This window comes from Globicephala melas, chromosome 16 (assembly GCF_963455315.2).
Source record: "Globicephala melas chromosome 16, mGloMel1.2, whole genome shotgun sequence".
Classification (NCBI taxonomy): Eukaryota; Metazoa; Chordata; class Mammalia; order Artiodactyla; family Delphinidae; genus Globicephala; species Globicephala melas.
The window spans coordinates 16,924,906-16,949,050 of record NC_083329.1 but is presented as its reverse complement, the minus strand read 5'-3'; the positions used below and the strand labels follow the sequence as shown (position 1 = coordinate 16,949,050).

The 24,145-nt window shown below is 46.0% G+C and overlaps 1 protein-coding gene across 21 annotated transcripts in view; it reads left to right on the top strand.

The window, feature by feature from the left end:
* Window positions 1–234: 234 nt before the first annotated feature.
* The window catches only part of TCF7L2 (transcription factor 7 like 2), a 196,463-nt gene continuing 172,552 nt past the window's right edge, over window positions 235–24,145 (top strand). For 12 of the 21 annotated variants that reach the window (XM_030842492.2, XM_030842494.2, XM_030842495.2 and 9 more), the window contains exons 1-3: window positions 235–444; window positions 722–788; window positions 998–1,122. In XM_030842492.2, coding sequence (XP_030698352.1) covers window positions 256–444; window positions 722–788; window positions 998–1,122 — 381 coding nt within the window. In that variant the 5' untranslated portion in view covers window positions 235–255. Of the gene's footprint in view, window positions 445–721; window positions 789–997; window positions 1,123–13,120; window positions 13,190–24,145 lie in introns of all 21 variants that reach the window. The other 9 variants (XM_060286124.1, XM_030842489.2, XM_030842487.2 and 6 more) reach the window with 1 other exon arrangement.

Sequence of the window (24,145 nt, the reverse complement as noted above, 5' to 3'; positions counted from 1 at the left end):
TCCTTGGGAACAAGAGAAAAAAGAAACCCAAACTCACGCGTGCAGAAGATCTCCCCCCCCTTCCCCTCCCCTCCTCCCTCTTTCCCCTCCCCAGGAGAAAAAGACCCCAAAGCAGAAAAAAGTTCACCTTGGACTCGTCTTTTTCTTGCAGTATTTTTCTGGGGGGGGGGCAAAACTTTTTGGTTTTTTTTTTTTTTTTTGGCTTTTCTTTCTCCTTCATTTTTCTTCCAAAATTGCTGCTGGTGGGTGAAAAAAATGCCGCAGCTGAACGGCGGTGGAGGAGATGACCTAGGCGCCAACGACGAACTGATTTCCTTCAAAGACGAGGGCGAGCAAGAGGAGAAGAGCTCCGAAAACTCCTCGGCAGAGAGGGATTTAGCTGATGTCAAATCGTCTCTAGTCAATGAATCAGAAACGAATCAAAACAGCTCCTCCGATTCCGAGGTAGGAAAAGCCCCTCGGGCTGGCGGGGTTCTTAATCTATTTCCTGGGCTTGGCAAATGTTGCTTAAAGGGGAGAAATCGGGGCTGGGGGCGGCGGCGGGACGCCGCGGGGCCGGGCGGGCGGCGTGTGCGTGTGGTGCCACCATTGCAAAAACTTGTAACCCTGTTTTTCTCTCCCATCCCAAACCCCCCCACCTCGCTGATTCTTTTTCTCCCCCATCTCCCCCCTCTGCGTGGCGTTTGCCCCTCGCCCTCCCCACCTCCACCCCTCCGGGAAGGCGGAAAGACGGCCTCCGCCTCGCTCCGAAAGTTTCCGAGATAAATCCCGGGAAAGTTTGGAAGAAGGTGAGTACGCCCCGCGCGCCCCGCAGCCGCCGGGAGCTGTCCCCCGGGCCCGCCGCCCCGCGCGCCCGGGCCCCGCGCCCCGCTCGGCCGGGCCTTGCGTCGGCCCGGCCGGGGCGCCCAGCCACTTGGGGCACTTTCTAAAAAGTTTCTCCTCGCTCTCTCCCGCTCCGCGCGGCCGCCGCCGTCCCCTCGCTGCCCCGCCATGTTAGCGGCCAAGAGGCAAGATGGAGGGCTCTTTAAGGGGCCACCGTATCCCGGCTACCCTTTCATCATGATCCCCGACCTGACGAGCCCCTACCTCCCCAACGGATCGCTCTCGCCCACCGCCCGAACCGTAAGTGCCTCCGCGCGCGGCCCCCGCCCGCTGACCGCCCACCCTTGCCTCCCGCCCGGCCCCGCATGCGGCCCCTGCCCTGCCCTGCCCCCTCCCTCCCTCTCCCCTCCCTCCCCGCCTCCTCCCCTCCCCGCCTCCCCTCCCCCTCTTGTGGCCCAGGCAGCCCGAAACTCTCCAAACTTTTCTGCCTTTTGTGGACTGGATTTGTTTGCACTTCGCCATGTTCTTGCTTTCAGTTTGTTGCCTCGTGATGTTGGGGAGACTTTTCTTTCCAAGCAGGGCTTTGTTGGTTGGGGGGGAATCAGAAGAACTTTTTTTTGCGCTCTGATTCCCCCCGCCCCCTTTGGTGGTGGTGTTTGTTTCTTCACCCTGGGAAGATGACTGTGTGGCTCTTTCTTTTCTCCCTCTCCTTCTCTCTCTCTCTTTTCCTTCCCTCTTCTGTGGCGTCTTGGGCTTTCCCCGGTTAACCCTTTGGCTTCCGCTGCCGGGGACTGAGTTAATGGGCTGCGCCCGACGCGCGGGGTACAGTGGATTGTCCTCCAGGCGTTGGACTTGAGAACTAGCGGGCGCGCGGAGCCCGGGGCCTTGGAGAAGCGCCTCGTCTTTCTCTTTCGGCCGCGTATTTGTTTAGCTTTCTAGTGGCGATGGCTGGCTCTCAGCCCTCCTTCCCTTTTCCCCTGGAAGGTCACGCTTCCAAGACTGGTCCCACTGCAAACTTGGGGGCTCTGGGCTTCCTTTTCTGGGGCCACCCCGCAGGGCCGCGAGCGCCCTGGGCGCCGTGGCCGGCTCGGCTGCCCGGCGCGCTGGCTGCGGGCTTTCCCGGGCCGCGCGGGGTGGAGAGGCCCCTGTGGCCGCGGGTTTTGGTTTGTATGGAGCCAGGATGGCCTCCTCCGAGCGGACTTGATGTATTTCTAGGGAATTTTGGTGCCTTGGGGTTTATAGCGGGATCTGCGCGCGCCAGCTTCCGAGAAGGCCCTCAGTGGGCCCTGGGGGGCCAGAGACCAGGTTGTGCGGGGCCCAAGGGTGTATAGAGGGTGAGGGAGGCCGAGGGCTCCTTTCTTTCAAGGGATTGGGCTGCTGATCGTGGGCCACCCAACTTTGGGGGCTCCAGGGAGGCGCGGGGTGCCAGGCTCCGGGGGGGTGGCGCTTCCCGCGGCGTGCGTCCCGCGCCCCCCCGTGACATTTGTGAATAAGGCTCACCCTCTTCCCCGACAGGCCTCTGCCCCCTGCCCTCGCCTTGAACCCCCTCCCCCCGTCCCACCCTCCTCTAAAAAGCCTGGATTACGAATCTCTAGACGCAATCTCTAAACGTTTGTGCCCGGCTTCTCGGGATTGTCATTTTGCACCCTCTCTGGTTTGGTCCCCCTACCTCTTATTTACACTCACTTCTTCTGTTTTCTTTTATTTTTCGGTAACTCGAGATAGCAATTTGAAATAGTGCACCCACTGTTCAGCAGCCGTGGATTCGGTGCTAATGGCCGAGGGTTTGCCGGACGGGAGTCGATCAGATCTACAAGTGTTTTTAAGCATTAAAATATTAACTATCAGGTTTGACTTGTTTTTTGGGGCCCTGGCAAAAATGGCAAGGGCATGCTAGACCGGTCATTTGTTATGGCCAGGAAAGAGAAATAATTATTACCTTCCCTCCCCCTCCCGCGCGCCCAGGCTTCTGCATGCTTGGGAAGCTGGGAGAGCATTTCAGCCCGACCTCCTCCTTCAGGGCCAGTTCTTTCAGGCGGCGGGGGCCGGGCAGTGGGGTTGCAGCTGTAGGGGAAACATTGTCCGGTTACGTTGTATTTTTCTTGGGAGCCTGTGGGCATCCTGAACCGGGAGTATTCGGCTCAGAATCGGAGAGTTTGTGTAATAACCAAGCCGACCAAGCGACATTCCAAAGTAACCCTGAGAATTTCTTACTCTCCTCCCCTCCCCCTACGATGGAAACCTCTCTGGTATTATTTTAAAATCCACTTAGCCATCTGAAAGGCCATCTGAATATTGAGCTTTGATGGTGGGCTTGCTGGCCTTCTTGACTCTTTGCAAACTCCTGCCTGTGACCGCTGGCAATCTTGCCGCAAGATCTCCTGAAACTGCAACAGTTGTGTTGCGCTGTAATTAGGAAACTGGGAAATTGTTAAAGGTAAATAAATGATTTCCCGGTGCGAAAAGGATGGCTCCCAACAACCCCGTCCCCTCTGTGGGCATCGTAGGAACCCTCGGCGTATAGTTATTTTAATTGTGGACATAGCGGGTGGCCTGATGCTGTGACATCAGATGGAGTCTGAGAAGACATTTCTGAAGTCAGGAGGCAGTTTTAGTATTTGCGTGTCAAACACCAACAGACATCTTTAGTGTGCACAGGCCCTTCCTCCTCCTATCTGTTACCTGGGTTAGCTGATGTGCTCCAGAATTAAGGTTATTTAAGCCGGTAAGTAGAGCCATGGAAATGAGGCTGAGAGGCTGTTGTGTGTCACTCCTGACCTCTTCGATCAGAGGGCCGGCTTGCAATTCCAGATTTGATACAGCTGCCGAAGGAATCTATAGGCAAGATAGCGGTCTTTTCATGCTCATCTGAAATTCTTAGTGCTTCATAGAGTGTGTTTTTGAGGGCAAGGTGTAAAGACAAATTAGCTGTATGTTCTATTCTCTTCCGGACCCTCCTTGGTGGTGGTGTTCTTTTGCTACATTTTCTGTTAACTTATGAGTGTACCTGTAAACAGTTGCATCCTTTAAAAAGCAAACTCTTTGGATTCCTGATTTCTGCTTTTCTTTTTAAGAATGTAAAGAATTAAGGAGTATCATTAGATGGGCTTATGATGAATAATATTTTATCTCAAGAATAATGCTTTAATTGCTGGAGATGCCATAAAGCTTGATAGTAATAATTTTATTTTAAAATGACAAAAGATTCCTCCATCACATTAATTTAGCCTTTGATACTGTAATAGGAACAGCTTTTAAAAAGGTTCGAATACAAAAAAGCATTAAGGTGAGAGGTCTGGTTGAGGAGATGGGAGGTGATAGAACTGCAAATATTAGAATTGTGGTAACATTTGTATATACCAAAGATAAGAATACTGTTACCATATTAAAGTAGATAGGAAAGAGTAGTTTTACGTTTCTTTTTTCCCTCCTGCCAAATGAGAATATGGGATACGGTGGCCGAAATTCCAGTTAGGTTTGAAATTCTTTTTAAGGGGTTGATTATTAGAGCTTTCACATCTTCTTTGATCCAAAGTTGTTTGCTTTTCAGCTGAAGCTGTTTGCTACTAGGTTGAACAAATAAATAAGCAGCATCTTGAATTCATTTTTGAACTTGGAATCCAGCATTTAAAGGAAACCAAGAGGGGCCTATTATTCATTGGGGTTTTATTTAGCCGGGCAGCAGCTTCTCTTTCTGCCTGGTGAAAAATGGATGTTTTCTCCTCGCTCAAACAGCATAATCCTTTCTTAATACAAAAGATTTAGACCTCGGAGTGTGAAGGGTTAATGGTGGTCCTTCCCCATTGTCCTCCTACCCCCCACCTTCACCCCTGATTGTTTTGACAACACTTTTCAAAGTGTGACATTCCAAGCCCCTACATAACAATGTAATATTACTGTAATTACACAGGTCATTACATTTTAAATAGAGAACAATAAAATGCTTATCGCCCTGAAAAAGAACAGGTGTTCTTGCCCTTCTTTGGTATTTATGCTAATTGTTTTTCATCTCCTTCAGAAATATTTATGGCAAACATGTTTAGATTTCAGTCTCAATGCAAAGTATTAATTCCGTGCTAATCTTTATAGGTTGGGGTTTAATGTCTGCAGTTTGGATTATGGGCTCAACATTCACCCAGTAAGTCATACTTTAATGATTATAAATTTAATATGCCAGTGCTTTGCAGTTTGTTGAAATGAAAGCTTTCTGAAACCCCAGAAACAAACTATGAGGCAGTCCGGGAGGCTGGAGTGTTTATCTGGAAGAAGTGTTTTTGGAAACTTTTGACTGCTGAAGGGAAGTAGCTTTCACTGATGCCCCCTATCTGATTGAGAAAAGATTTGGAGGAAAACAATCCCCGCTCTGGCTAGGAGTTTTCCACCTTGATTTTAATTTTACTGATATGGATTTCATTTAGGGTCCCTGCTGGAAGCTGGTCCGCTCTCTGTTTCTTAGCAAGCTGTGAAAAAGTTACAGGAAGGTTTCCGGGGGCTGGCAGATCAAGAATGCTGTTCTGTTAGCAGCGCAGGATAACTGCAGTTCTGCACGCTATTAAAAAAATATTTGCTTTAGCAAACCAGCATTTTAATAGTTGCACCAGAGGCTGTGCTTTTAAAGATTACAGTAGAAGTCTTTCCAGGTTTTGAATGCCTCCTCACATCCCACGAGGTGCCTGCGTGCATACGAAAAGCGCCTAGATTTCTTGGTGGAGAAATGTTGGTGCAACTTCTCTTACACATGCACAGGGGGTAAATTAGAAGGTATCTAAGAGGATTTTACATTTTGTCAGATGTTTCACAACAGGGGCCCCCGAATCACATTAAAAATGCACTGCAGAGAAAGGACAGCTGCAAATTTTTGTGTGGACCTGTGTTTCTGGACCATGACTAAAACTCCGAGGACCTTTTCCCCAGCTGTCTGGAAGTTCTGTGGAAGTTGGTTTATTGGCAGTTAAGTCTGAGGCAACCTGGATTTAGCAGAGGCTCTCTCCTACACAGGAAATAGATGACATTATATTGGGGGAAGGGACAAAACTTCAGGCAAGGAGTGATTTACTCCTTTATTGTTTTTTTTAAAACATGGCGTTGCCAAATAAATAAGCACTTTCCAGGGAAGTAGGTGTAAGCTTTTTTAGTCTTGGTGAGTGGAAGTAGATAATATCTTTAACCACATTTATAACTGTTTTGAGGTGACACATTTCAGAAGTTTTGAGAAGGAGCGGGGTGAATCAAATTCTTGAGGCTTTTATTTTTGAAGGGGGCGTGTGTTGTGGGCGTCTGAGTTTCTTCTGGGAGTGGATATTGGCAACCGTGTAACTAAATCTTCAACTCTGACTTACAATTGAGCACATTTGTGAAGGAAATGGTTAATTTTACAACCAAAGGCAAACTTGCACCTCGACAGGTCTGCTGAAAGAAATGTGCCCCAGTCCTTTGCTGGCAAGCGCCACCGGGTCATAAATCCACAGGCTTTATTTACAGCCCATAACACTTATGAATGTTAAGATATTTGACGCCACGTTGGCCTTATAATATTCAAGGTCCGCAGACACTGGCAGTAGCTCAGATTTCTCTCACTAATTATAAGCAATGAGATGGGGGCGGGGTGTGGAGACCCCTTCGCAAAAGCTGCCCTCTCCCCTCCTCTGACCCGCATGCCTAGAATCTGAGCTTACTGAGACAGACACCCCCTCCTCCTTTGGCAGCCGACTTGTACTTTTCCTCCAGGCTATTGTTACACACATTTATAAAGAGCACTTTCAGTAATGGAAATTCAGTTGGGTGGGTGGGAGGGGCTCGGCACAAATGCCTTTTTTCAAAAGCAAAGTTGCTCTAGGTGTTTGCATCTTTTTTTCCTTTTCTTCTGGCTTCTCCCTGTTTCCTTTCTTTCTCGTTTTTTTTTTTTTTTTTTTTTTTTTGAGACCCTCTTGCCTATATTGTGCATATTTCCCAGAATACTTAAAGAAACCTGATACGGGAGATGGGTCTTTAATTTCTACGATGTTCCACTGAGCTGGAAGGGAAAATACACACATTGCAGAGTGCGCTAGTTAACGTGAGGGTTTAAAAAAAAAAAAGTGCCACAGAGTGAGGAGAGTTGATTAAAAGAATTAATAGATGAGAAAAAAATTCCAGATTTACCTTGGGAGTGGGAAGGCCATTCATTTGGGGGAAGTGCACTGGTATCTGGGGGGAGGAAGCACAGAAAAGTAGCAGGGGAGGAAGAATAAATGTTTGCCTGAGAAAGATTAGAAAAGGGTAAGAAGATGGGACAGAGATTTGGGCATGAGGAAATGGCTTGATTGAAATTAGGGATTAAAAGTTTCTTAGCGAGAGGTAGAAGTACCATGGGTGGGGGGTGGCTATTAGCAACTATATGGCTCAGCTCAGTAAAAACTGGTCGCAATCCACTGTCCACCCAAAGAGCTCTATCCAGCAGCAGATAGTCTTTCATGTAAGTTATCGTGTGAGGAGCTGGGGATGGGGCATCTGCGGTCAAGACCCCGATGTGACAGAGAAGGCCAGTTATCCTCCTGATTTTAATTCATTCTTAAAAGAGTGGGCTTTCTAGTGTGTGTGTTACAAACTGACCACCTGGTAAAGGGGGAGTGGGATTCTGAGGTGTGTGGGTAACTGTTGAGGGGGGTAGGAGCTGATCGCGCTGTCCTTGCTGGCCGGAGCCTTCCTTCCATCCAACCCAGACTTCAAGACAGAGGCTGAAAGGTTTTATTTTCTAATCAATGGAATGCAGAAACTTACTAGCCCTCAGGGACAGATATGAATCCCTTAACAGCTCATTACAAAGATGGGGCTGTGGGATCTTTGAACGGGTTATCAGCCCTGGTGTTCTTCGGTTTTCCCAGGATAGGTTTTTTTCTTCCTTGGGCACATCTGATTTCAGGCTGGTAATATGTCTAATATTTTATTCTTTTCTTTCCTTCTTTTTTTTTTTTTGGTCATGAAGTAGCCCCAAACAGCTCGATCTACAGGGGGAAGGAATGGTTACTAGTGGGATCAGCTCTGAAGGAGTTAAAATTGCTTGCTAAAGTTTGGCATCATGAAAATAAATTTGAGGCCTGGTAGACATTAGTAAGGCACAGCACATTTACAGAGCTTAATTAGTACGAACTGTAATTGTTCATGGTCTGCCAGAAGAAGTAATGTTCAGGAAAAGTGGAGTCCTTCTCTTGCAGTCTTTAGTTTGAAACCGATAAATCACTTGCATATTTGTGTAGTGATTCAAATGGAGCTAAGACCTCTCCCATCCCAACATGTGGTAAATTGTAAAGTCAATGAATTGCAGATGTAGGCTACAGTGAGATTCTCTAAGAAAATGCAGAATGAATGGGAAAGAGTGATGCTATAAATATTTACTGAGAAGATAACTAGGTTCTTGCGTGCTGGACCAATTATGATGTACTAAATATATTAGCAAAATGCTTAAAAAATCGAGAGGATTTGTGTGGGTCTTTGGGTGGGTTGGTTGGTTTGGGAAAGTGAAATAAAAGGCACTATGTTATTGTCGTGTCAGTTTTATTAAGCCTGAAGCACAATGGCATACCCAGGGAAGGACACGTGAAACCCACATTAATGCAAATTAATTCGTTATGAGTGTGCAGCCTGTGACTGCTAAGTGGAGTAATGATGGGGCATCATTTTAAGAGTGTTAGTGTAGCAACTTTTAATGAAAAATGCTGTGTTAGGAACATGTCTCAGCACTTTAGCCCACGTGTTTTTATATGCTGGAAATGTGTTTTGGACAAGAGCAGGAAACCTGCTTCACTTTATTCTCCCCTCTCCCAAACAGTTTAAGAAATGTAATTATGTTTTGATGTTTAAAGAAAATCATCTAATTTTCCCTCAAAAAAACCAATCCAGAAATGCCCATCACCATAACCAAGTTCGACTTCAACTTCTTTCTTTCTTTTTTTTTTTTTGCAAGAGACTGCAGCACAAAGTGGAAAAACAATGAATGTAGCATCCCCCATAGACCCATAGATATAAGTTTATTGAAGTGATTCCCCCCCCCCCTTTTTTTTCTTCTTAGAGGATTTTGGTCTCAGGCAGTGTTGCAAGTCAATACTTCTTTCCCCAAATGTGAGTAGGTGGATGTGTATGAAAGCTGTAAAAGTTAATGATCGTTCTCTGACTCATAGCTGATGGTTTCAGGTTGAGGAAAAGAAAAGAAAAAATTAATGAGGGTAAATAGACATTTGATGGAACGTTGAGACAGTAAGAGAGATTGTTCCTGTGTCTAAAGGCATGTGTTTTGTTGCAGCAGAATTTCTGAAGGAGAATGCCAGGAAGTGAAAAGGGGTTGCCTTTGTTAAGTTGTTGTTGTAGGAGGGTACAGATGTTCTGTGTCTGGATCTTTGCAGGAATGTTTAAGCCTCCGTACCTAGCAGTCAGTGCTGGCTTTGCCTTCCCTGTGGAAGTTAGAAGTCCCCTTGGCATCTTTTAAGGGGGCGGGCAGGCACCCAAAGGCCTGATCAGAAGTTTCCCACTAAATGTAAGAGGCTCCCAGCATAGGGCTGAGGGTGCTGTCTCTGTCCTGCAAAATGACTGGTGACTTAAGAAAAAGTCTTAGATATTTAAGCCTCTATTCTGCCTTTTATGCTAATGACATGGAAATTAAACTTCAAGTGCCTCACGGTGGTAGCTACAGGGGAGAGGAAGGTGGACCAAAAAGTCCCCCAAACCAAAACCGTTTAGGAAATGAATCTGAATTTCTTCTTCTTTTTTTTTTTTAAATTGAAAGCTTGGTGATTCATAAAACTGGAAATACAGCAAATGCTCCCCACTCTTCCCAATTTAGTGGAATGAATAGGCATACAAAATTAATCTTCATCCTACTGGAAGTTGGAAACCCAATGTAGTGTTTCAAGATTTTTAGTCGCCTCTGAGGATGAGATCTCTGTGATTGAAAAAGCTGTTTCCCTTTTCTCCCATCCCTGGCTATCTCTGATGTCTTGTATCTGAAACATCAAATTTAGGGCCAGTAGTAGTGATTAGAAATGAAATGAGAGAAATCAAGATAGGATTTCTTGATAAGGGAGGTGGTTGATCGTAAAATGTTGGTTTTTGAATTGCTGGAAAATGTAGGCAAGGCTGTGCTGAGCACCAGCGCATCTCCATGACTCTTCCTCTGGACCAGAGGGGGCTGGGTCACCGGGAGGTGTTCAGATGGGTCGTTGGGTGGGCTTGGCCACTGTAAACAAGCACACAGGAAGGGAAGGTTTGTTTTGTTGAGAGTTTCACAGAAAGAGGACATGAAAAGTACCTTGGAGTTCTCATGTGGTACTGCTTCAGGGTGCCTGGGGAGGGGCGGGGCAGGGGGGAACCACGGTGAGGGTGTGTTGCGGACCCAGGGTACAAGAGTCCAGTTGCTGGATGCGGAAATGACGTGCAGTGCTGCAGGTGGCCAAGAGCAGGGGTGGTCCCAAGAGTCCAGGCCTGGGGGAACCTGGTTCTTGAACTCAGATGAGCCTTAGATCGCCACCTAAGATCTCTCAAGCGCCCCTCATCTTCCAAAAGCAAACAAACAAACAAACAAAAGCACAAAGGGTCAACCCTCTCTTGTTCTTTCTTCTAGCTTTTTACGGAGATATAAATAAACTATTGTTCCAGTTTAGAATGCCAAGTTTTTACCGGGTCCTTGTATTTTATGTTTGTCTTAAAAAGCTAGACTATAATGAACAAGGCATCTCTGTGTTTTCCAGGGATGGAAAAAGCAGTATTTAAAGGGTGTGTTTTAGAAAAGAGTATTTGGGAAAAGAGGGGGTGGGAACCCAAAGGAGAAACGAGAAAATTGTCTTCGTCGCTGTTGCTGGGGGGAAGTGTTTAAGCTGAAAATCTCTCCAACGCAGTGGGTACTGGCTGGGAGTGAAGAGCTGATTGGAGCTTGTACTGTGTGGATTTATGAGCTGGTGGCGGTTATTCCCTGTGCCTGGATACCTGAGGAGGGGAGTTGCATTACTTGGGGATGTTAGATTGGTGTGTGTGAAGGTGAAATTGACTTTGTCCTGCCAGATTCTTAAGGACCTTGCAGCTGCATTTGTACTGTCTTAATTGTAGCATTCTCTCTGGGGTTGTGTTGTTGTTTGGGTGGTGCTGAACGTGAGGATTAAGTGTGGAACCGGACAAATGGAAATTGAATTTGGATTAGCCACAGTTTCATTAATTTATTCAGAGGGCCGTGATGATATGAAATTTTGTTTACTCGACGTATACTTAGTTATCAGGTGTCCATTCGATTTTAATTGAGGATAGGAGATTTCTGTGGTTACCCTGAGTGCAAGATTGCCTTAGGGCTCCGCAAGGTTTGTGGGAAGAAAAGCTTGGACAAGTTTCCATTAAGCTCTGAATCAGGCAGTTGGAAAATCGCAGCATAAAACCGGCTGAAAAGGGGGACGAGGTTTTAGTGTTGCCTTCTCTCTCCTGAGCAGGGGAGTCCCTCGCTCAGACAAGAGCTGCTCTCAGCCAGGAATTCCAAACTCGCAGAGGAACCTATCCCTCGCACAAAAGTTGTTTTTAACACAATGCAGAATTGTCACAGTAATTAGTGCGATCTCCTTACTGACTGGCAGTTTTCACAAAAAGGACAGGGGGGCCAAGGGGGCAAATTCATCTGTCTTTCTCAGTGACTCACTTTGGATGAACTGCTCCTGAGTGTGTGTGTGCAGGGGTGGAGTGCTGTGTGCGTAGGGGGGCTTATCTCAGTGGCTCAGCCTTTATCTTCTGTTGTTTTAGGGAGTGTGATTCATTACTCTGCTTTGACAGGTAAAGGAATATATATATTTTTGGCCCACCTTTATTGTGCCCCTTTTAACTTTGATTAGTATTGTTTGGGAGCAAGCAGACTCCTAACATATATACAGGCAGTGTGTTTTTGTTTGTTCACTTGGAGCAGATACAGTGATCTCAGAACCCACTATATCCCCAACTGGGAACAGTACAGCCTTATCCCATGAGCAGTGTGCATTTAGGCAATTAAAAAAATTTCATTACTGCTGCGTTGCGTTTAGTATGAGTTGGTTCAGAAGTTCTTATGTGAATTTCTTTTTTCTTTTCCTCCCAAATACAAACCTGTATAAACTGAATAATTTTTCTTGCAGGGAGCAAGATACAAAATAATGGGGTCTAAAGAACTGCTATACAGGAAGGTTCTGGTAATAGGAATCGTACAGTGGTAGTAATGGCAATAGTTGGCTGTAGTAATACAGATCTGTGTTTGGAAATGTAACCAATTTGCCTATTACTGCGAGGGAGATGGGCAGTGATTTCATAGGACCGTGTGATTCTTCATCATTTGTTCGTTTATGGCCAATTAAAATGCATTTTCAGATATTGTTGAGACCTTTTAGTGTTTGTTGTATGGTTTATAAAATAAGTCAGCAGATGGTGTTTGTTCTCCCAGTTGGTAGGAGCCCCAGATGAATAAGTACTATTTGGGAAAAGAAGAATTTGGAGAGGCCTCTTGGTATTTCTTTTTATTTGGGGCTACCCGTTTCTTTGATGGTAGATCTACAGGGCTTCAGAGGGAAAGGCCCAGGATTGACTTTAGCCTTCTGCTGTGGAGAGTCTGGGTGAACCAGGGATGCACCTTCACCCGGGGGCCCCCAAATATATAGGTGGTCTTTAGAAAACTCAGTGGCTCTTTGGCACTGGTTGGTTCCTTCTTTGGGGAAGTGTGGCTTCCTAGAGTGCGTGCGGGCTGCAGAGCCGTCCTGAGCCGTCCTGGGACTGATAGCTTAGTCATTGCGAAAGAATGTATAAGGCATCGAGTGGCCCCTGAATTCTGCCTGCCACATTTGTTTTCCCCAGAATAGAATTGTGTCTGAGGGTGAGAGCCTAGTTCTTAGAACTCTGGGGGGCTTGTACCTTTGCAGTCTCGTGGCTTCTCACATCCTTTCTCTCCCAGTCTTTCCCTCCTGCCTACGTGTCGCAATTCTGACGATGTTTGCAGCATACAGTTAATTCTTCTGCAGCATCTTGCTCAGCACACTGGCTTCCTTTATGTCTTAATGGGCGTCCGTCTTTCCTTTTCGTGTCATTGATCCTCGCTCCCGGCCCCCTCCACCCCCCTTTTGCTTATTGAATAGGTGCTTTTTTTTTTTTAAACTTTAGATGATTATGATCATCTTATTTATAGCAACAAATAAAAATACAGAGGTCTTGATTGAATGCCAAGGCTGCAGTTCAATCTAGGAAGGTTTGTCTGGTATTCATAAACTGCTTAAGATGTTTTCTTGTAGTTTGTGACATAAGCAGAACGCTTTGATTTGGTTTCTTTCTACAGCTCTATTTTCAGTCCGGGAGCACACATTACTCTGCGTACAAAACGATTGAACACCAGATTGCAATTCAGGTAGGACATGCAAGAGATCCCGAAGCTTGATTTGGCTATGTGTAGGTCTCTTGTGTCTCTTATTCCCCACCCCTCCCCCGACCTAGGTGATGATGACGGTGGTGATGATGGCAGTGTGGTTGTGGTTGATTCTTCGGCGGAGGTTGGAAGCAAAGAAGAAACAAGAGCAGAAGAAATGCTGCTAAAATGATTTAAAGATAGGGAAAGAAGGAGAAGCCTGTGTTTTTTTGTTAAGAGCATCTCGATCAGGCATGATGGGCACACAGACCCCCCTAGCTTGGCTACTGTTTTTTGCTTCAGGAGGGGTCTTAAATTGGGAGTCACATGAGGTGACAGAATGTGAATGGGAAGAATTAAGGGGGGTGAGATAGCAGAGGAGGCTGTGTGACAGCCAGAGAGTTGTTTCCGGTGGATCAAAATCATGTTAAGTGGTGCTAAGAATATCACTTTTGACCTGATTGTTCTGAAATGTTGATTTCTCTAGGACTTGTTGATACATGACACTGGAAGTGCTGGGAGGGAAAGGCGACAGATCCCAGCTTCTGATGAGTGTCCTGTTTCCTGCTCACGTAGTACTTCCATTCTCTTAAATCCAAAGGCTAAACAAATCACGGACTAATATAGACTCAGAGCTGAACTGATGCCAACAGAGTGCAGTCGTGGAGGGAGAGCAGACTAATACGATTTTCGTCTGTCTGCCTGGCCTGGCCAGGATGGATGGACCTCATGGTGTAACTAATGGTGCCGAAACTTCTTGAGTCTTCTGCTTCTGGGTTAACCCTTCAAGGGGAGGTTTTTGAAACCCGCTGTTGGGGCGTTCAGGTCTGGCTCCGGGGTCTTCTCTCCTTGGAAGCGGGTGTCGCTTGGTTATATCATTTCCGTTCTTCCCTTGCTCACTTTCTTGTGGTTAGCCCTTGCGGATAACTTGGGTGTGTGTATGTGGTCCACAGCCATATCGCATCTTTGTAGCTGTGCTGTTTCAAATCTGCCTCTGTCTGGAGAAGACTTTCCAGTAGCCCTTTGTCCCAGGTACCTTGTGAATTATGCCACCAGTGAAAAGTAGGACTCAGCAGACGTTGTTATTCGGTGGATCCCCTAGTATTTTGTACTCATTTCAAGGTGACAGTAACTTATTTAAAAAATATTTGGATTCCTTCTGCAGTCGTGCTGCTGATCCGTGTGTGTATTTTAGGGGAAAGTACGACTCTCGATGATGCTCCTCCACCCCCAGATTCTTTCCAAGGCTGGTGGGTTTTTTTGTTTTTGTTTTACTTTTTGGCCGCGCTGCGCAGCATGTGGGATCTTAGTTCCTCAACCAGGGATCGAACCCGTGGCCCACCCCCCAGCATTGGAAGCATGGAGTCTTAACCACTGGATCCCCAGGGAAGTCCCCAGGGCTGGTGTTCTTGCTGGCACTCCCCCTGGGGGACCCTTCTTCCTTTTGATCAGCAGCACAGTGAACGTTGCTCCCAGAAAAGGGCATAGACTCGGGGCTTGGTTGGAGAGCAAGCCCGAACCCTAACTCTTGGTGAGTGGATGATGAACAGTGTCGTGAGGCCTGCCACATCTTGTGGGGGCGCTGGAAAATCCCGTTGCCTGGGGTATGGGAATTGTCAAGGTTGAATAGCATCACGATCCCTATCTTGGAGTGGAAAGGCTGGCTGGGGCCATGTCACTGGGAGACCAGCCGAGCCCAGAGTAGCTGTTTTGTGTCCTTACACCCGTTGCTGAAGTGTCCCTTGTTAGGCCGAGCAGTTCGTCTTTCTCCAAACCACCTGGCACAGTGCGGGCCGTGTGAAGCGCTTTCTCAGGAGGGAGATGGAGTAAGTTACAGAGCTCATTGTCTGGAGGACTGAAACCATTACTACTCGTCCATGAACAGGTAGTATTGTTCTCCTCTGCTTCTGTTTGCTAAGGCATGATGCCCATGTGGGCAAACAGAGAGATATTTTATTAGAGACCCAGCACCACCATGCTTTGAGGATTCATTCTCCCCCAGTCTCTGCTAGACCAGGATGAGGTCAAAGCCACATGACATCTAGCTGTAATTTTAGTTTGACCATCAAAGGATAAATGGCGAAACAAAACGAAACGAAAGAAGCAAAGGGGAAAAAAAGAGGAAACCTCAGACACAATAAAATTGTTCCCAAGGCACATGGCAGCTCAGTAGCAACGTGAGGGGGAGAGGAGAGGGTGGCCCTGCTTTCGTGCAGAGTAGAGCGGATGTGTGCCCTCTGCCCCATTCTCCAGTTTAAGGCTTAGATGCGGCGTGATTGTCAGGGCAGAATTTTCTTCCCTGGAAATTTAAAACTGTTTAACCTTAATAGGTACAGTATTTCAATCTGAGCTGAGCTGGTTGCTTTCCTAAGCTATATCCTGAAATAACCTAGAGCAGTATGACACCGTGCATCCCATGAGATTCCTCCCCCTTTCCCTTCCCTCCTGTAATCTCAGGACTTGGCCAGGTGCAACATTTATGTGAATGGCTTCTGAGTGATTCTCTAGACGCGTCTGTCATGTTCTTCTAAAAGGTTTGGACACAGTATCAATTGATGTGTTGGGATCTTCCTCACTTTTGACAATCTCCTAACTCCTCTCAGTTTTGAAAAGGCAAGAGCAACACACAAGCCGTATTTTCCCTAAATGGTTAACACAGTATAATTGGAATAAAAATTAAAAGGCTTTTTTTTTTTTTTTTACAGACATAGATATTTAACTCTATTGACTTGTAGAGAGTTTTATTGAGATATAAGTACAGCACAGTGCACAGATCCTCAGTGGTGAGATGGACGAACTTTTACTTTTGTGAACATCCGTGAAACCATCCCCCAAAGCAATATATAGAATGAGGTTGGAATGCTTTTTCTGTACAGGGCCAGATAATGAGTATTTTAGGCTTTGTAGGCCAAACAAGCTCAGTGGCAGCCTCTCAATTCTGCCATTGTGTGTGAAAGCCGCCAAAAGTAATACCTACGGGAATAGGTGTAGGTGTAGCTGGGTCCCAATAAAACTTTATTCATAAAAACAGTGGCTGAATTTGGCTCCTAGGCTGTAGTTTGTGGGGCCCCGAAAAGGAGTATTACCAATTCCCCTGGGGTCTCACTTACTCAAAGCTTCCCACGACTGCTGACCAAAATTTTCACCCTGGATTAGTTTCATCTATCACCATGGATTAGTTTTGCCTGTTTTTTAGCTTCTTAGCAATGGGATTGTGTAGCAAATAGACTGTCTCATGTCTGGCCCTACTTGGCGTATGTGTGTGTTTCACCCGTTACTGCCAGCAGCATGGTTTGCTCCTTTTTATTGCCATGTGCTGTGCCACAGTGCAGGTGTCCTCTCTGTGCTTCTGGGTATGTGGATTGCTTCCAGTTTCCTGCTACTATAAGGCCCGAGGAACATTCTCACCCAGATCTTCTGGAGGAATATGTGTGTTGGATTCTGTTCACACTCAGGAGTGGACTGGGAGAGTGATATGTGTGTTTAGCTTGCATTGCCCTTTTGAGAGAGACTTGAACACTGGATTTCAAATGATATCTTTTGAAATGCACCAGCATAGTGGTTGTTGGGTGTGTGAGTGGCACACAGGAGGGGGAGCAGTAAAAAGATCGGGGTGGGGGGTTTCCCTGGTGGCACAGTGGTTGAGAGTTCGCCTGCCGAGGCAGGGGACACGGGTTCGTGCCCCGGTCCGGGAAGATCCCACATGCCGCGGAGCGGCTGGGCCCGTGAGCCATGGCCGCTGAGCCTGCGTGTTTGGAGCCTGTGCTCTGCAACGGGAGAGGCCACAACAGTGAGAGGCCCGCGTACCGCAAAAAAAAAAAGATCTGGGTGGGATCAGAGGCCAGCTTGCCCAAGCTCCAGTGCACGCCCCTTCACGCAGGGCTTTGCTTTCTGGCCCCAGTGGGAGCTCCTCCCACTGGGGGGCCTGTTTCTGGGAACTCCTCCCACTGTCTTCATTAACCCGGAAGAGATCCTGCAGGCTGAGCGCAGAGGTGGACTCACTTTGCAGGTGGTTCCCAGGAGTGCCCTGCAGGTGATTGTGGATAAACGTTTAAGCACTGTCTCCACTACCTCCCTGAAGAGAGCTCTTCCCACACTCCTTCCAACCCCAAGAGTAGTGTTGGAATCAAGGTCAGGATCCACAGAAGATGTTTCCGTTGGTTTTCAGAAGGGCTACTTCACAACCAATTAAGCCTTTGTTTTAAGAGTATTTTGGCCAAAGGTTGATGTTTTAACACCAAGTCAGATGTGATTTAGGAAAAAAAAACTCCACACGCAGCAAAAACAAACTGTGTAGACCTTTCTTCGTTGTTTTTCTTTTCAGATGTGCAGTGGTTTGTGTGTGTGTGTGTGTGTGTGTGTGTGTGTGTGCGCGTGCACAAAGACAACTAGGAGAGGATCCAGAAGAAATGGACCATTTTATTTGTTTACACAGCTGAGCGGTGGAGATTTTGTAGTGGGTGTTGCTTTCCCTTTCATCCTCGAGGCTGCAAGCTTCCATCTGAGTTCTCCCAGCCCATACCATTCTGCTTGGTCTTAGAACTCGTCTGCCATGATTCACTACGGCCTGAGGACCTTCCTCCAGGGCCTGGGTGCTTTGTGGAGCCAGCGAGAGAAGGATACAATTTGGAGAGTGTCCTGTCCCCTCTTGGTCCTTTATTCTTCAATGTGAACTTGGCACTCAGTCTTGTCCGTATCATAACATTGTTAAGATTCCTGAGGTTCTATGGCTCAGGGTCCATCTCTTTGCCCCAGTAGATCCTTGGTGTTCGTGATAAAAATGTCCAGAGAATTGTACCAGCAGGTTTGAGCAGGATGTTTGAGGGTGCCTGGCTTTTCCCTAGTTCATGCTTCGGATGGTCGTCTCTTGAGTTCTAGGCCCTCCCTCGCTCCACAAGTTCCCTGGCCTTTCAGGTTTTGTGAGGGTTTGCGATATCCATTGAGGAGCAGATCTGGGCTAAGAGGGAGAACTCGCAGAAGCCAGTTCTTCATACAGTTCTTTAGTCCCATCACCAGACTGGCTGTGAGATTTCATGTCCATTTTCCACAAAGAATGCAGTGTGTGTGTGTGTGTGTGTGTGTGTGTGTATGTGAGAGACAGACAGACACAGATGTCATTTCACTAGAGTAGTTTGACAAAGCCTCTGGGTGCCAGTTATCGTATTCAAAAGGTTCATTCACTTGCTATAGTGGTGCATTTTAGCCTAATTGTCTCATTTAAGTCCATACCTCAGAATGCTTGTTCATTCATTCAAAAATATTTATTGTGTATCTAGTGTGTGCCAGGCCCCTGGGGAGTTCATCAGGGAGCAACACGTATCAAGGGAGCTTCAGTTTTGGTGATGCTTTGGATGTTGATTTATAAGCACCCCACCCCCCTTGGTCTGACTCAGTAGGTTTTGGATACAGTCCGGGAGTTTGCATTTTTAATCAGGGTTCTGATTTTTGCCTACTGAAGTTTTGGAATTGTTGCCCCAGAGGCTTCTGAAATCAGTCAATTGATCACTTATCGGCTGCTCAGTCATTTTCGCTTGCTGAGTAAAAATTAAGGGCTGGCCAAGTAATTAAGGGGGATAGCTTTTTCTCATTTTGAGTGAGAAACTAGACTGCCCTTAGGTTCTGATGAGCATTTGAGGCCTTTCCTTCTCCCTGGTTATGGGAGGAGAGCCAGATACTTTTGTAAGGCTCAAGAAGAGGGATTTCTTTGTTTATGGAAGAGTGGCTTGGGCAGTGACGTGCTTGGTCTTAGGGGTCAGAGGCAATAACAACAGCTGATAGTAGTAGCAGCTTCTGCTCATTGAATTCTCCCAGCGCATTGGGTCTGGTGTTAAGTGCTGTATGTGAATTCTTTATTGATTCTTCATAACAACACAGAAGGAAACCCAAATGGCGTAGCTCCTCTTACCACCATGATCCCCATTTTGTGAACCAGGAAATGGAGACTCAGATACGCAAGATATTTTGCTCATGGTCAAGGAATTAGGATTCAAAACTGGGCTGGAGAGAGCCTGTACTACACAGCCTCATGCTGACTACTGTCTGCTCAGAATATAAGCTCAGCAGGGTCTGGGGGTTCCTCAAGCAATGGCGACTAACCAGCTCTCTGGGGTCTATACAAAAGAACCACCTGGGAGCCGCTCAAAAAATACAGAATCCTGGGTTTTAACCCCTTGGAGATCCTCATTCATCAGGACTAGGTCTGTGTTTCACAGGTTTGAGCAAGCATCACCTAGAAAGTGCCTGGTGGGCTTGTTGAGATGCACATCTGTGGCCCCACCAGAGTTTCAGCTGTAACAAATATTCTGGTGATATTGATGCCGCTTCTGTGGTGACAGCACAGAACCTTCGAGAACCGGTGGGCAAGGGCAGTATTTCCCAACTCTGGCTGCACATTACAGTCCCCAGGGGAGCATTAAAGACTGGCCTAGGGGGATGCTGGGATCTGAACCCCGTCCCACTCTGGAAGATTCTGATGCATGTAGCTTCATGAGAACAACTGCTGTAAAATCTTTTGTCTGTTGGCTTATTTTAGCTTGACTCTTTCCCTGGGGGAGAAGAGACTGGTTGCATTCGGAGTTCTAAAGGATGTTCTAAAGGATGTTCAGTGGTAGGAGTCTCTCTTGAGAGCATTTCTTTAACAGGTAATCTCAGTGATGGGCACCGTCCCCTGAGTTAGTACCAATGTGAGAAGGTGGGACTCTGCTGTCATATGCAGGGGGCTGTGGGACCCTGAGACTGAGGGGCCTGGCAGTCTTAAGTGCTGTTCAGACTTCCCCGTGCTGTGAAAATGCAGATGTGGGATCAGTAGTTCCAGGCTGGGGCCTGAGATCCCGCGTTTCTGACACACTCCCAAGGGGTCCAGATGGGCCCCAGAACACCCTTGGAGTGGAGCAAAGGTAGAGTCCGTTTTGAAAGGCAAGGAAACTGAGGAGCAAAGAGGCGAATTGGTTTGTCTGAGGTCCCACTACTTGGTGGAAACAGGGCTGAGACAAGAAGCCAGGAGTCCAGTTTGGCTTAATGTCCATCTTTCAGGGAGAAGTTATCCTCCTGTCCAAGCCAATAGCAGTTGCATTGCATTGGCCAGATAAAATAAAACAATCTCATTTTTACTTAGTGGTTTTTAACTTCTGTCTATTCTAATTGTATCATTGTATTTGTATAAGTTGAGTTATTTGTATCTTTTCATTCTCCACCATATTAAGGCACTTGGGGCCCAGCCTGCATGGCCTGTAAGAGGGCTGGTGAGGATGCAGAGAAGTTCTGGTTGTCTTTGACTAGAACAACCGGAAAGAATGGAAACAACTGTTCTATATCAGCCATCTGGGTCCCCCATATGGACCACAGCCAGTAGGTGTAGAGGTCTGGTCTGTGGCAGTCAGCTGGTTGTATTTTCTTAGTAACTTCATTTTATTTTATTTTTTATTTATTTATTTTTTGCAGCTATTTATTTATTAAAATTTTTATTTTATATTGGAGCATAGTTGATTCACAATGTTGTGTTAGTTTCAGGTGTACAGCAAAGTGATTCAGTTATACATATAGATGTATCTATTCTTCTTCAAATTCTTTTCCCATTTAAGTTACTACAGAATGTTGAGCAGCCTTCCCTGTGTTGTACAGTAGGTCCTTGTTGGTTATGTTTTAAATGTAGCAGTGTGTACATGTCAGTTCCAAACTCCCGAGCAGTTTGTGGGAACTTAGTTCCCCGACCAGGGATCGAACCTGGGCTCTGGCAGTGAAAGCACTGAGTCCTAACCACTGGACCGCCAGGGAATTCCCAGTCACTTCATTTTATAAGTTGCACTTTATAATAGTATTTTTATTTTTTTTATAAAGTCCCTGAGAATCATGGGGCCTTTTAGCTAAGCACAGACGTTTCTAAGTGGGTTATGGCTGACCTTTTCAGGCTTATCAAACTTAGCACTTAATTTGTTTCTGGTGTTGGGTTTGGTTGCACGGTATCACATCCTGGTCAAACAGATAAGTGGTCGCAATTTGTTTTTAAACAGTTTACCTCGGAATTGCAGCATACTCTTCAGTGACACAGAAGCGGCGGTTGACCATTCTTCCTAAGGGTTCCACCAAAACCCCTGGGTGGTTGGCGGTTTGTTTAATATTTTAATGAGTAATACATTGAGATTTAAAAAAAAATACCAGAGTAGGCACAGGTGCTATATATTTCTTTATCTATGGCATGTTATAAAAAGAAACATTAGAATCAAATATTTGTGGACTCTTTGAAGCATCTTCACAAAACCCTAGTTTTTTGAGGTACCAGCTGGAAAGACACTTGGTTCCACCAGCTTCTATAACGATTGAGGCCTGGACTGGAAATTTGCATGTCTTTCCGGGCTGGATGAGATAAGACGGCTTAGTGCGGGCTTGGGCTTCTCCACCTCAGCACTATTGACACTTTGGGCTGATGATTCTTTGTTGCACAGGAGACTGTCCTGTGCATGGCAGGATGTTTGTTTAGCTCCAGCCCTGGCCTCTCCCCTCTCCCCTCTGCATGCTACTAGCACCCAACAAAAATGTGGCAGCCAAAAACGTCTCTAGAACTTGACAGATGTCCCCCCGGGGCCCAGACTGCCCCTGGTTGAGAACCACGGGCTTAGTTTTTCAGCTTCAAGTGGGCACCCTGCCACTGAAGCCCTAGGAGCATTACCTTTGCATTTTAAAGGGATAGGTACAAGAGGAGGTGGGCTGTTCAGCACGTATGCTTCTGGAGTTAGATAACCTGGGTTCAGGTCCAGTTTCTGCCAGTGTCTGCCTACTAATTAGGTAAATTAGTTACCTGATTTGTAAAATGGGGGATGATGCTAATTTCCAGAGGGTTGTTGGGAGATGAAATGAGATCAGGTCTGTGATGAGGTGGGTAGGGCAGCGGCACACTGCTTGGTAAATACAAGCAGCTGTTTTTAACCACTGGGAACTATGTGAAGTACTCATTTGTAGATTTCAGATCAGCCTTATTCCGTCATGCATTGTATATTTTTTATTTCCTGTCAAGAACATCACACATGATAAATTTGATGACATGGACTATCTTTGCTGAGTAGCAAAGATTTATGACTCCTGTTGGTTGCTGTTTGCATTTCTCTTATGTCACTTGAAAATCCTGCCTAGTCCTTGTAACATTTGACTAGAATGTAAGCTCTTCTGAGGTGTGTCTTACTCATCTTTGTATCCTTAGAGCACTGTGTAGGAATGCCTGGGACATAGTAGGTATACAGCAGTGGTGTGAATGTGTTGAAATACTGTATACTGTGGGCAGAAAGGGAACAGAGGACGTAAGTTTGCATTTTTTTTCATAATAACCTCTTTCATAACATGAGAGGCCAATAAGTATATTTTTCTGGTACTCAACCAAATAATTTGAGATAGGCCTTCAGTCCCCGTGTAAACTTAATATTCTCTCCCAGGTATCTCATATTTTGATTTCAGCTCTCCTTCAGTGCGTGAATTTGTACCCTGTCTTAATGACGATGGCACTGCCCAAACAACGCATAACCATAGTTGGACTGGTTTATATTTATGTAATTATCTTCTAATTTTCAAGATGCTTGGAGGTTAGTTGGTTTTTAAAAGAAATATTAACTTTTTTTTTTCTTTAAATGACAAGTAGTGTTACCCATTGGATTATAACATTTTCTCAGACTTTGACAATTGTCATTAATTCCTGCAGCGGACTTACCAAAAAAAAATAAATAAATAAATTAAGCACTTTCCTACTTGTAGCTGGATGATCCTTCACAAGCAAATTCATTCCTTTCTATTCCCAAACCTTGTGCCTCCTTGAATTTCGAGGTTGAGATGAAGCTCTAGAGTAAAAAAACGTTGGTTGACAGTCAGAAACTGTCCAAGGCTTGAAAATGGATGTGTGTGTGGTCGTAGCCCATCCTGGGGCGGTGGTGGGGGACTAGAGGATTCCTTTCGCCAGAGCTTTGGCGAGGCTGCCCCATAGGGAAGATAGTCTTGTGTCAATAGTTGTTAAGTTGATTCAGTAAGCATTGTTGATGATTGAAATTGAAGAATTGTGGAGACAATTCATCTTGAGGAACACAGAGCAGGGAGTATGAGCCGGGCTGCTGGGAGCAGACATTGACGTACGGGCCGTCATCAAACTAATTGTTGTTTGAATTACCTGTTATGATCCGATGACAAATCTGCCTTGCTCCTGCCACTGGAGCAGAAAATGTAGCTTGAATTGGCGTGATGTTAGCAAGTGTAAACTGTACTTCAACAAGATGGATAAACCCAATTATGGGGCAGACCTGTAGAGAGAAAATCCATTTAAATCTCGTAATGTTAAGCAGAGCTGTGTTTAATTCATTTGGACCAATTTGGGAATGATGTATGAGTGTTGGTGAACATTAGTCAACGGGGGGACCACTTGGAGGAAGGGGATGCGTTGATGCTGCTAGCCACTTGGGGAGGCATCTGGGGTGTCGTCTCAGCAGCCTGCACTAATGGCGGGGAAAGGCAGAAATGACAAAACGATGTACTGACCGCCGTCAGGAGAGCAGCATTGTGTAAATGAACCAATAAGAAAAACATATGAAGCAGAAACGAGAGGAGGTGTTTTTCCTAAATGCTGCTGACGGTCCAAAATATATAGGAAACTTGAGGTTCTTCTTATGTGTTTCCAGCTCCCCAATATCCTTGTGGGTTTTTCCAAGCCTTGTAGTAGGAAGCCTAGGAAATGCTCTTTCTATTTCCTTAATGATGATTTAAGAGAGGGAGAGAGAGAGAGGGGAAAGGGACAGCTAAGTTTAAATTGATAATCTTGGGGCATCTGATTCTCTACTGGAAAGCAGTCAAGAAGGCATTATTGTTCTGAAATACATATATTATGCATATTTGCAAGAGAGTTTGGAAGGTCTTATCTATTTAAAGTTTTCTATTTTTCTTTAATAGCTGTTGAGGGGTGACCCAGCTTTGTATGTATTCAATAGTAGG